Source organism: Triplophysa dalaica, chromosome 20 (assembly GCF_015846415.1).
Source record: "Triplophysa dalaica isolate WHDGS20190420 chromosome 20, ASM1584641v1, whole genome shotgun sequence".
NCBI classification, from domain to species: domain Eukaryota; kingdom Metazoa; phylum Chordata; class Actinopteri; order Cypriniformes; family Nemacheilidae; genus Triplophysa; species Triplophysa dalaica.
Genome location: NC_079561.1, coordinates 8,236,403 through 8,250,507, shown reverse-complemented (window position 1 = coordinate 8,250,507; position 14,105 = coordinate 8,236,403). Strand labels below are relative to the sequence as shown.

The 14,105-nt window shown below is 38.1% G+C and overlaps 1 protein-coding gene across 6 annotated transcripts in view; it reads right to left on the bottom strand.

The window, feature by feature from the left end:
• The window catches only part of sulf2b (sulfatase 2b), a 124,418-nt gene that overhangs the window by 13,846 nt on the left and 96,467 nt on the right, over positions 1 to 14,105 (bottom strand). For all 6 annotated transcript variants that reach the window (XM_056732780.1, XM_056732781.1, XM_056732776.1 and 3 more), the window contains 4 exons: positions 9,817 to 10,056; positions 7,497 to 7,736; positions 6,146 to 6,297; positions 5,313 to 5,482 (listed from right to left, as the gene is read on the bottom strand). In XM_056732780.1, the coding sequence (XP_056588758.1) occupies positions 5,313 to 5,482; positions 6,146 to 6,297; positions 7,497 to 7,736; positions 9,817 to 9,985 (731 nt within the window). In that variant the 5' untranslated portion in view covers positions 9,986 to 10,056. The remainder of the gene's footprint in view (positions 1 to 5,312; positions 5,483 to 6,145; positions 6,298 to 7,496; positions 7,737 to 9,816; positions 10,057 to 14,105) is intronic.

Genomic DNA, 14,105 nt, shown 5'->3' with positions numbered 1-14,105 from the left:
GAAAGATACTCCTGGTCGGATAATCTAGAGCGAAGAACGCAATGGTATGCACACATCACCATTAGGCAGGATTGCATGATAGTAATCTCTGTTCGGTTCAAAATGTATGATTTGAGTGAAATTCATACAGCATTTTTTTTGTAGCCAGAAATGACAAGTTTCACCCCAGCATTGCATGCATTCTTATGCAGAGACAGCAATCCCAGATTGCACTGCAACAAGCATGTTGTAGTGAATTTGTGGAAAGAGTAATAAGATTTTTACTACATGATTTTGAGGCAAAAATAATGCATGATAACAATATTATTGCTAAATCGATTTTTTTTTCAATGAGTTTTTAAATATAATGCTATAGTCACATGCATCTTTCATTATTGTTTATTTTGTGTTTTTCCTTTTTGGCAAATGAATCAGAAAAGCAAAGAGAATTCATAACCACTGCAGTTAAATGAGGGCACCACCACCTACTTTGTAAACCAGATATTGCCGCAGAATTATTTATGATATAATCATATAGTGTATAATGTAGTATTAACACAATATCAATGATCAATGATTACTAACATCACGATTATTGCACTGGTATATTAGTTGCTAACAAGTAGAATTCAAAAACACAAAAGCAGACAGACTATTTTAATTTATTTGAATATTTGTTTGTATATTAATTGTATTAAATTAAATTAAAACTACTCAACAGTTATTCATTCTTTTCGGAGGTCTACCGTAAATGAAGTGGCATGTGGCCACTTCAACCTCTTGTGTGGCATGTGGACTTGCCTTCTACATACAGCATTCCAAATTAGGCTCTTATGTTGGCAGTAGACAGCATGAAAGGTCACTAGGTTTTTTTCTCTTCTTTATAGCTCAACATATAATCCTCTAAATCCTCACCAAACTGCCTGTCTCTTTCTCTGCTCTGATCATATTTTTTCATTATTCCCTCTATCACGGGGTGATGGAGATGAAGCAGGTGCAGCGGGATCACGTGGCGATGGGAACGGGGGGATTTTCCCACCGAACAATAGCGCTTGGAGAGCGAGCGCGCACTCGCCGGCTATCTGTGAGGATTTGGACAATGTCTCTTCAGTGGCCCGGTGCCAGCCCGTGGGGCATTGAGGGGTTAATCAAATACAGAACTGTACAAGGGCAAGGAGCAGAGAAATACAGTGCTAGCGGGAAGCCATTAGGGAGGGTGACGCCTGGTTTGCAGTGGACTGAACTGAGAGAATAACGGCAGTCTTGGGTATTTTTCATGGAGCATTAGGAGAGGATACAGGAATTCTGAGTCATTCTGCACGGACAGCAGGGGAATGATGGGTGTGTGACGGGATTTCAGAGGCGTCATGGATGATCTTGTGCTCACCAGTTAATGAAAGATCTCACAGCATAGATGAATCTAACACAGTATATCTGGAACAGACTATTCTTTTCAATAAAAAGTGTTATTTATAACGCCATGTTGTTGTTTTTATAAATGTTATCAAACTTGCAGTTTATATAAAACCTGGATGACTCTTTCTTCTGTGGTACTTAAAAGAAAACATTTCAATAAATGTCTTACTGTCCATGCAATGGAAGTCAATGGAGCTCAGTGTTGTGTGGTTACCAACACTCTTCAAAATATCTTCTTTTGTGTTCTGCAGAAGAAAGAAAGTCATACAGGTTTGGACTGACATGAGAGTATATCGTCTGGACGTTCGAAGATCAATGGCCAAATTTGAAGCCTAAAAAATGACATAATTCATGACAATATAGGTGCAGTGTGACATGTGCCTGTGCAATAGTGGGGGACGTAAGGGAGCCATAAAACTACTTTTTATGAAGAGCTCGGATGTGAGACAGGATGAGCAAAACAGGCTGTTTGTTTTTATGGGGGGAAGGAGATGACATCAGAAAAATAATAAAAACACTTTGAATTCCAGAAACCCGGGCCGGCTCGAGCCGTCACTTCGAAATGATGATGGATGTTTTATTCCAGTCATAAAGTGGGCAGGTTTGCATCTTCAGTTTTTATCTACTGCAGCGGTGGATCAAATGGCTGTTAAACCCGTAACAGCCTGAGAAGCTTCTAACATTCTATTTGAAGAACGTCGACTGATGGAGAAATAAATAATCAATTCATCTGTTTTGAGTTTCTCCATCATCAGGCAGACACGTGTTTGTGAATTCCTGAATCCTTAATATTAGATAAAAGGCAATATTTGTAGCCAGTGTCTCTCTTTCTGCCTCTCTCCATTTCTTTTCCCTGTTTCTTAGATGCAAAAGATATGAGAGCTCATGTTAGTGTGGTTTTGCTCTTTGAGACACAATGTCCTGAGAGTAAATTGATTTCTGAAAGAGTACGAGAGCACTTTGTACATTACAGGTTTTATTTGCTGTAATGAAGCTCATTTGTGGTGCAAGAAGTAGATAACATATCTGCGTGTGTCCAGGGGCGGACTGGCCATCTGGCACTAAGGGACTTTTCCCGGTGGGCCGCATCTAAACATGGGCCATCGCAATCCTCCCCACGCACAACCGAGGGGCGTTTTGGGTCAAGAAGTCCAGGGCCGTTTTTGTCCTAGTTCAGCCCTGAGTGTGTCTTTATAAAGCGATAACACATTTTATGCAAGCATGCGAATATAAAAGCGATCCATTTATTATGCATCGCAAGTGCGTTTTGAATGGTCAGTATTGTCCCCTTTTAGCCTAAATTTTTGCAATCTAATACTATGCTTGTCGCACAGAACACACACTTCAGTAACATGTAAGCATGACAAGTCATTTGCAATGCAATAGGCATACTGTCATGATTCTGTCCCTTCTTGTCAAATTTCTCGTGATCTAGTGACAGGATCATGACAGAGCCTCATGTTTTATATGGAGAGAGGCATTTTTGCTCATTTGGCATTCCACATCCTCTCACCAGGTCTCGTCTCTGTTCCCGCCCTTTCGTCTCATTATTGGTTGTTAATTAGTTTATGCCCCCCACCAGTCCCCTCTTGATTTGGATCCCATATATTGACCTTGTGTCTCTTGTCTTGTGCTGGTTCATTGTCACTCGTTACTTGTGGTGAGTTCATGTCTTGTCAGTGTAGTTATGTCATATATAATCTTTAGTCTTGTTAGGTGTAGTTAGTTAGTTCTTGTTCCTGTGTCCTTTTATATCCATGTTTTTGTTTTACCCCCTCGTGGGTTTTTGTTTTATTTTAATATTAAAGTCTGTGTTAATAACCGCTGTCTGCATTTGGGTCCTCTGTCCCTGCACCTCACCTAAACTCTGACACATACAGTCCTGTCTGCATTGGTTACTTTGATTAAGTGTGGTTTGGCCGTAGAGTTTTGGACAAACACTGGCTATAATATGCAATACAACCATGATTTATGAAGTTAAAGCGATAACAGTCAAGAATGAATCCTAACTCCGCTGAGCTTTCCACATCTGGACAGAGGATTCTGGGATACGGCACATGTTGAGGTCACGGTGTACAATGGACAGAGAACTATAAAATGAGATTTGGAGATTACATGAGAGATAGGGTGGGGTTAGAGAGAGTGCAAATCCAGCTACCTCAAAAGAGCGTCACGTGTAGACCGGTTTTCCTGGCGTGTTAGTGTGTAGAAAGAGATAAACAGACTTTGTGTGTGTGTTCCATTCACAGCAATGTAACATGTATAGTATGTGTATTCAGGAGTGTGAATCTTTCTGATGGAGGGATTACAGACCCTGGGAAAGACAGAAACAGAATCAGAAGGATTTATCTTCAGTAGGGAAAGAAATGGAGAGATCAGGTGAAAGGCCCGAGAGAGCGAGAGGAAAGAGAGAGAGAGAGAGAGAGAAAAAGCAGTCTGTTACCAGTTGGTGAGCAATTAACAAGAGAGCAAGAGCAACCGAGAGAGAGAAAACAAGTGTGTGTATGTGTGTGTGTGTGTGTGTGTGTGTGTGCAGGAGTGTGAAGTCAGAGAGCTGTATCCATTATAACTATCGAGTCACACTCGTGTGACAGACAGAGCGACACGTGTGTGTGTTATTCATAAATTCCAGCTGTTTCTCTCTTCATCGTACACTGTGTCCTAACCAGGAGCCATGTGATCAGATTCCAGTACCAAGCAATTGGTATTTCTCACATTTTACACCTTCAATTCCCCCAGAAAATAAAATGTGCCTATTTTTTACTCACCCTCAAGCCATCCCAGGTGTATATGACTATCTTTCTTTAGCGGATCCCAATCTGAGTTATACTAGCTCTTCCCAGCTTGGTAATAGCGAGTTATTGAAGCTTCAGAAAGCGAATATTTCCGGCATAATAGTAATAAATATGAATTCCAGGTTTACATGTCCAGGGTTAAACCAGTGAGAATCGCTACCATAGACTGTATAAAACATGGACGTAGTGTCCGTGACGTCACTGAGGAGCTGTTTTGAAGCTTAAAGTGGGAAGAGCCGACCATCACCATCTTAGCAGCACATTACTCCTGGATATTTGAAAATAGGCAAAGAGGCGGGATGTGGTTGGAGCTGAGGCGCCTGGTTGCTGAAACCACTTTTCACTCAAGTGGCCACGCACCTAATTTGCTGAATATTAAGGCTTAATATAAATTAGACGGATGGGTTATCAAAAAATGATCCCTCCTCACAGTTATCATGAAGGCTAAAATTAGCTGTATAGACCAAAATAATGTTTTGTACCAGGCTGTAAACATGTTTTTTTCTTCTGTTAAGTAGCCCATTATAACATGAGCTCAATGAGATTCTGCTCTGTTTTGGAGCCAGTCTTAGTGGCCAGTCGATGAATTGCAGTTTAAGTCACTTACCTGGAAGTGATCTGAAGGTTGCCGCTTGATTAAATGTCTCATGACACAAAATAATATATTTGAAATCATTCCTGTTGTTAGCTAATTCAGTCACAATTGGGTGTTCTTACTCATAATGACCGACCCGCCATCTCAATGAATCTCATCTTTTGAATCTTATTGGTTCTCGTGGTCACAAGACACGTAAAAACCAATTCCATTCAAAACTTGAGATTCGTAGCACTGTGAGGCAGCGATGTTCTCAACGATTGGTTCTTCTGGTCACACAGACAACCAATGAGATTCAAAAGATGAGATTCGTTGAGATGGTGTGTCGGTCATTGTATTTACTGTATACACTGTATGCATTTTGTATATACACCTGTGAAGGCTTGTGGATGAGTGAAAATATCCTAATATAATTTTATTATTTGGGTGAACCGTTCCTTTAATGGAAATGAATCAATCAATCAAGCATCAGATTTGTACAAACTACTGGGGGTGATTTAAGGTGAAGCATGAAGGTTTGAACTCACATGTGTTGTGATGCGTTGGGGAATGCAGTGGTGTACTGAGGGGCCGCGTCCTCCGGGCCATGAGGGGCAGCGTGGCTTATGACCATCATCACTGGTCTGTGAGGGAAGATCTTCTTGGACATACGGAAGTAATTGATGCTGTCATTGGTTATGAGATCTGTCAGATAGTCCTGTAAGAAGAAAATAAAGCTTATCTTAATAATATTAATGAATTTATATTTAATTTGAAACGTGAACAGTGAGAAAACTAAAATAACAAAGAAAGCACTGCAAAATTTTCAAAGTTTTCCAATACAATTATCCATGATATTTATAAAGATTTACATAAGCAAAATTAGAACTAAATGATATACACCTGCTTTCAGAGAAATCCAACATTTTGTTATGTTTTTACATAAAACAAGAAAAATATGTTTGTTGGGGAGGTTTAGAAAAATAATCTGTTTAAAAGGAAAAACAATAATATTTTGTTCCCCACTGGCAGTTGTTTGTTTTAGATATTTTACTAGTTAGATATTTCTAAAATAAAACATAAATATTTTTTATTTTCATGTGAAAATATCATGTTTTAAGGTTGTTTAGTATAATAATAATATTTTTTGTTATGATAGATGACCTCTGACCTTTAAAGACAGTGACACTTTACAATCACACTTTATAACTCAAACTGGTTAGGAAGAGATGGAAGAAAATGGAAGAAGGAGATATTGAAGGGGACCTCCACCCAAGAATGAAAACGCACATTCAGAAGAGCACGCGACACTACACGAATGCGTTACATCCTCTTCTGCGCGTTAGAGGGAAGAAATTGTTGCTTTTGTTTTAACACTGACCTTCGAGTACTCGTACCCGTGTTTCTCTCGGACACCGTTCCTGCACAGGGTGTAGTTGTAAAAGCGGGAGTTCTTCACCATGGCGACCCACTCCTTCCAGCCCGGAGGAATGTAAGTACCATTATACTCATTCAGATACTTCCCAAAGAATCCTGGGACAATAAACACACAAGAGAGCATAGTTAGTATTCAGGGCCAATTTAGTAAACACAATTCAATAATATCAAGATTTCAAGATTATACTTAAAGGCGAGTTAACTTGTACAAATGGACAGTAGTAGAGTACAACAAAAGCACTGTGCCTACATACATATATACAGTATACTGTACATGTATGTGTTTAAAAATACAAAATTAATATGCACAGTACACAGACATATATTATGTAAACACAAACTGTTATTTCGGATATAATTAATTACGATTAATCGTTGCACAACCCTAATTGATATATTTAATATTGACTAAGGACATTGAAAACAAATGCATCATATGGTATTGTTGTGCAAAATTCAAAACCATAGTATCAAAGTATTTATTTATTCAATAAAAAACAGCAATTTGAGTACTGTCTCTCGAAATCTCTAATATTATCTATCATTTACAGCAATAAACGCACATTATCAATTTTCATCAATGTTATGGCTTCTTTGATGCTTCTATTCTAATCTCTCTCTTTTTACAATCGAGGTCACATATATTGCTAATAAACATTCCATCAAAATACATGATCTAAGTAAACACACACTAAGAAATAGAACAGAGGGCAGGGAGCTGGATATTAGAAATGTTACATTAGAGGATGTTGGTCGGGCTTGTGTCTCTCTACTAGAGGAAGTGAGCTCTAATGGATCACTGTTAGCACTAAGAGCCTGACTCACTGCCAGGTGTGTGTGCATGGGCATAACGTTCCCAGCTGCTTATTGTGTGTTTACATGCACATAGTAGATTCGCTTGATTTCAATGTAACAAACAAAACAAACCCTCACACATACACAAAACCATCTACAACAGCCCAAAGGTTTCCAGTGTAATGAAAATCATCTGTTGGGGAGTGATTATGTCAATGTTCGTGCGGAGTCTGTGGGAGAGTGTTCAAGAGTGTGTGGGGACACGGAGGCTTGTCAAAGTGCATCTATGGTGAGCGTGTATGAAAAACACAACAGACACACTGTCAGTTCTGAGTAATGAAACGGTTCTTAAGGAACACAAATGAAAACACTATCAATTATATATGACAAATGTGTTATATCACAGGTCACTACGGTAATGTTTAGGAAGTTCAAATACCACAGTAGATAAAATGCATTAACATTTCTGTCACAGTTTGGCATTTAGTAATGCTCATCACCTGTCCGGTAGCCTGTGTTGTTCAGATAAACTCCAAAGGTCCGCGGCTCATGTTGGGCTTGCCAGGAGGGTGAGGAGCAGTTCTCGTTGTTGGTGTAGGTGTTGTGGTTATGGGCGTACTTTCCCGTCAGCATGGAGGAGCGTGATGGACAGCACATGGGCGTGGTGACGAACGCGTTGGAGAAGAGGGTCCCACCCTGTTCCATGATCCGCCGAGTCTTATTCATGACCTGCATAGAGCCTGGATGGGCGAGAGAATGTGTCAACTTAAGTCTTATTTTACTAATAGTCCTATTCGAAGAGAAACATTGCTGTATTTTTATAAAAATGCATTCCTATACCGTATAAGGCCAGGGATACTCAAGCTCGGAAAGCTCAGAGGCCACAAAGCCAGATCCATTTAGCCTTAAGGTAGAGTTCAGCCCAAATTAATTTCTCTTATGATTTACCTTGACTCATGTATCTGGCTTGCTTTCATAAGATGAAGAAACATAGTATTAAAATGCTGTCATGTTATCTATGAATCAAAAGGGTAAAGTAAAGAACAAAAACATTGTTCATTAAAGTAATCTGAAAGTTTTCTGAAAGAACAAAACAAATACTTTGAGGTTATTTAGGGATTTTAAAATGTGAAAAAGCACATCCCAGTGTAAAATTGAATTATGGCACTACATCAATAATTTCAAATCTCATTTCCGAGTGAAAGAATACACATAAGATACCAGTTACAAGATGCAGAAAGAACCAAAAATGGATTACTTTAATTATTTTTATATTTTAGCAAACCTTGTAGATTTAAGGTAATTGTATAAAGGATAGTAAGAGCATTTTTGCTGGATACCTATCACAAAAATATCTGTATATTACATAACTATGTTGTAATGACCCTTTGTATGTTTTATATATTATCTCATTTTATTTTCTCTGCAACTCGAGGGAGGCAAATCAAAAGTGGATGAAAACGTCTGAGATCATTGCAAAAACAGCTCTTTCACAATATATAACAACAAACCTGTCTACCCCTGAAAATGACCCAATAGGTAATTTGTGCAAGCAGGTTATTACAACCTTGTAGTGTGTAAAGTTAATCGCAATCTTGTGAAAAAAAACAACTGTCAAGGTGAGCATGGCTTCATGAACTGAAGTTTGACTATAACTACAAACCAAAATGCAGTTTCATTTAAATATAATGTGCAAACTTTTTACATAGTCTCTTACTCACAATTTTCCACTATTAAATTCACAAAATTTGCTTTTACATTTATGCATTTGGTTGAAACTTTGGATAAGAGACTTAAGGTTGGAGTACATTACAAGACTTGCTCAGATTTTGCCCAGATTTTCAGTCTGGACTTGTTGAAGAAAGTCTGTGCTAGCCTGGAGATTTCATTACGTAGTGTGTGATGACCTGTTTTCAAGTCTGCAAGTATGTGATGCCTATTTTGTGTTTTGTGTTCCAGCTTTTACAGTGCATACTTACACTTTGGATAAGCGATGTACAGTGCATACTTTTATCAGTTTGTCCCAGGGATCAAACCAGCTATCCTTGCGTTGCTGATGTTATGCTCAAACAAAACATTAAGGCAAAAGTTTCGGTGGCATCTCTCTCAATTCTGTGACTCAATAATTCTGTATATCTCAATATTTAAAGTGACAAAATACCTATTTCGTTGTATGGGCTGGAGGATAAGTTGAAAACCGCAAGATTTAAAAATCCAAGGGCCATTTAAAAAACTAAAGATGTTTTTGTCACACCAACGTCGTGTGTCGTTTTCAATATTGAATTACACTGCACCAGACTGTAAAGATATCACTTTATTTATTCATTCTCTGTTGGTGACAATACCTTTAACAAAAGAAGATATATAGTCTATCCAGTGCTAGAGTGCTATCAAATGACACCAGTTGTCCGTGTCTGCATAAATATATATAGTATGTTTAGCGATATCTGATATACGGTTTACATTCAGAAGTCACAGATCATTTGTTACACGTCTCAATTACTTGTCTTTGCAACTGCTTTTATTTCCAATCGCTCTCAGTCTTTCCTTGACTCTCTCTCTGTCAAACACGCACATACATCAAATCTAGACAGATGGGCCGAATTGATATAACCAGAGACAGGAGTCTAGTTCAATTTGGCCTTTACAGACAGGATCACCACACCTTTCCAGATTCATGAAGAAAGGTCAAAACACACAAGCTCAAACATACACACGTCCAAAATCCTCACTGCACTTTACACTCGAAAGGTCAATATGGATGGACAACAAATCAGTATTTACACAGGAGACGAGAAATGATGCAGTTTTTCCACTCACCCAGTTCAACATCTTGGTCATCAGTGAGGATGAGGATGATGTTAGGGCGAATGTTACGACGGTCACGCTGAAATCGAGGCTTCTGATTGGACAGGAAGACAGAAGCATGAGCCACGGCCAGCACGCCCAGCAGCACCAAGAGCCGGACCACCAGCCCTCGAGTCGTCATGGCCACGACCTCTGACCCCAACCTGTTGACCGTGTGGGGGGTTCGCTCAAACCGATCTCACCTCGTGGCACCTGTGTGAAGACAACAGAAGGTTCAAATTTTATTCAGTAAACTTAGAATCAACAAGAAGAATGTTTAGCAAAACTTCAACTTTTAGCATAGATTATGCATCTGCTTTGGTGAAGAAATTGATTTCATTTCGAGACTAAGGATTCTAACATTTATTCAATAGAGTTCTTGCTCTGAATACTCTGTGCGGAAATGTTCTCTGTACACAACGTAACATCCATAACACTGCGTTCTGCTCACGAAAATATCACTTCTCAGACTCAAAGGATCAGAGAAACTTTCACACCGTGCTTTCAAGAACAAAAAATCACAAGAAAGTGAACCAAACGCTATAGCGAGACAGTAGCTCATTAAGTATGTGCCAAGCAAGCATCACTGTCACTTTTGATAACTATTTTGGGTAGAGACTTATAGTGAGCGTGTAAATCGACCTTCATCATTTGTGCTACTGATGGGAAAATTGTGCAGCTTGTTGTGAGTTGTTCTTTCCACGTTTAACTTTGTTTAAAACAAATCTCAGTTTACTGTGTTGTTCATCTTTCCCTTCCATCATCTAGTCTTACAAGTAAACATATTAACTTTGTAGATTATGCTTACTGGTAAAATGATAGTTCACCCAAAAACAGAAAAAAATATTGAGTTCTTTTTTCATCCTCTTGTCTTTTAAACCTGTATGACTTTCTTACTTCTGATATTTAAAAAAATGTTGGTAATCGAACAACACTGGAGACCCAGTGACTTCCATTGTATGTTGTATATATAATGTCTTCTTTGTTGTATAAGTCATATGTTTTGAATGTATATGAAGTAAATTAATTATGACAGATTGTTTTTTGGATAAATGTGTAGATTGTCGCTTTAGATGAAAGCGTTTGTTTTCTAGATTTTGTTATATCACCCTAGGACACATGTTTGATGCATTCATCAACTACCCAAATGGACTTTTCCCATCAATTATTTTAACTTATTTTAAATGACCAGATTGGGAAAATTGGGTGGAAAACATATCACAGAGTTACAATAAAATGCCACATCCCAAACCAGAATATCGTTGAAATTTAGGCAGATCTGACCAGTAAACAACTACAATAGCAGTTAGTCAGAACAGTTCAGAAACCATCAAGCAATGCCACGAAAACCATTCAGAACATTAACACAAACCACATAACAGCAACCACCCACAACAGCCCCAGTATTACAGTCAAGAATTTCCAATTTCTTTTTCAGAAAATAAACAATACGACACTAGTTTTAATACCACAACACATATGGTGACATGACATTTCTATTGATATCAAACATCTGAGCTTCTGTGATAAAACATGACAAGCTCTTGGACCGATCTACATTATATTCTCCCCATTATTTAAACCCAGTGAATTAGGATAATCTGGATTTAATTTGAACACACAAACACACACACACTGACAGGGTCTGGAGTTAGGCTTTTATTGATGCACAATGCTGTTTCATGCACTGTAATCATTTCTTAAGCATGAATAATTTAATAGGATGGAATCCCCCTCTCAGCTACTAATCTGTACTGGAAAATAAAACCCCACCCACTGCTACCCACCATGAGCTAAATACACACAGCACGCACACAGCGGGGACTAATCTGAAGGAGGGGGGGGGCAGAAGAAGTCAGAGCTTGATAACCAGAGGAACACAGAGGAACCAGACTGAGTTCAAGGGGTGCTGAGAAGAGGGATGTCGCAGCTTTGAGAGATCTTTCAAACCTTTGAGTCAAAGATCAAATCCATGCTAGTTATCACAAGACAGCGATTCTTTAATATTGCAATGCATCCCTTTTAGTTCCTTTATCAAAGGAGCTCATGTTGCTTGTTTTCACATTTTTTATGAAGTATGTGCGTGTGCCTGTGGTTGATGTTGTTGTCTAGGGAGACGGAGGAGAGAGTTCGACACCGGTTGAATCTGACATTTCTTGCATAATTTGCAGTCCTCTCTCCAATATGTGTCTATGAAAAATAATTGCGATTCTTTTCAGTGCAAACATCCTTCCTGTCTACAGAATGAAAATACGGCATCTGTGAATTGCATGTTATTTAAAACAGTGCAATTTGAGAGATGCACTTAAACTTACGGAAAGCAGGTGATGAATAGTGGATGAGAGTGTTTATAATCACCCATATTTCCAAACGTCATACTTTTAGCATTTAGAAGAGACAACTAAAATACGCCAGATTGCAATGTTCTTGCATCCCTCGAAAACCCAGCGCTCAAAATCAACCTGCAGGAACTGAGCAGTGCAAACTGCATTTAGCACAAAATTACCTGTGTTTGCACCGTTTACTGATTTGCATAATGCCTCGCTAAAACAACACAGACAGTGTGTGTAAATGAGCGCCACTACCAGCGGGTGCAATTCATTCTGAGTGAATCCTCCAAAAGCGTCTACGTGACGTAAACATCAAAACCAACAGTACACTGATGTCAATCTGTCCTTATTCTGCCTGAACTAACAAATAAAACAGACTTAACCAACAGCTTTTGCTTTGACACACAGATGGCGATATTTGTTTAATTACCCTTCAACATAGAAATGCATGACAGATTGTAGTTTCACTCTCACACATATATTTGATTATATAATGTGATTTTTTTGGTCTTTTTTTTTAATGTCAAGCAGTCAACATTTTACGTCAATGCTGGATATCGCAGATCAACGAGTTTTGCATAGACTTGTGAAGTCTTCATTTTCTTATTTGATCTTACAAAGCATTTGGTGAACTGATTTGTAAAAAAGTTTTTTTTTGGACATACATAATAAAATTATTTATTCAATAAATTGTCTTTGATCAAATATAGCGCAGAAACACATTTTTCCCATAAAATAACCTGATGCAGAACATGTAACATGCTATTCTTAGCAACACCAACTGTGTATTGATGAAAAGATGAAGTGCATACTCGGCTGCGCTCTGTATGCCGTCATTCAAGCACAACCATGGTAAAAACCCTTTAAGACAGTGAAAACAGCCAACAGAAGAAAAAGGAAAATCTCTTTCTATTATATTAATAGAAATCACACTGTTATTTGGCGGGTTAGCCCATAAAGGTCTATTACATATAGTTATATTTAGAATGACAGAATAATGCGATATTTTTAATAATTCTGAAGATGATAAAGCACATGATGGAGTTTAATAAGTAGCTTGCGATAACTCATTACTCTTCCATTTTTCTCCATGTGATCTGTCTCTCTACTATTTAACAGCTTAGATTCAATTTACATGGGGTTCTACATTAACTTTCTTCTTGGAAAATGTGACCATGACCCTTGACAGCTTATTTAGAGATCTCTGCATATTTGTTTAAAACGCAAGATGAATCTGAGAACGTCCTTTAGTAGCTTGTATCCTCAAGAGATGTCCCTTTACATACCTTATTTACAAGATGTATTATATTATCTGAAGTTTAATGATTTTTTTACTACCATCTCAACACCACACATACCTCCTTAAATATTCTTCTTGGCTTTCACTTTGTTGTTGCATTCACACCATATATGCTTTTGTCTACAACACAATATACGGACAGTTCAATCGCAAGAGAGACAGTCGCTGCTGTACCAGCAGTCCTCAAGAGGACCGTAAAGAAAACGGCTATAAATATGATAAGAAAAACAGGATATACTGGACATTCGACTCCCTAGAGACTTTTCTCACACATTTTTTCAAAACACTATTTACAAATCAGGCACTCAAAACTAGCTGTGAACAGTTAAGATGATAAATATGTGTTCCTGTAGCTCGACTGGTAGAGTTGGTGCTAACAATGCCAAGATTGACTTGCCAACAACAAAAAAATTTTATTAATGCACTTCAAGTTGCTTTAGATAAACTGTAAATATGTTTAAATGAAAGGGTGTAATTTCCTTATTACATCATAACTTAAATTTCTATAACAATATTGATTTGTATCTGCATCTGCAGTTTAAAGAATGACTAAATAAAAAAGAGCAAGTTTAAAGAGAGAAAACGCCACCCTAAACAACAACAAACTTACTGTCATGAAGTGAACACAATCT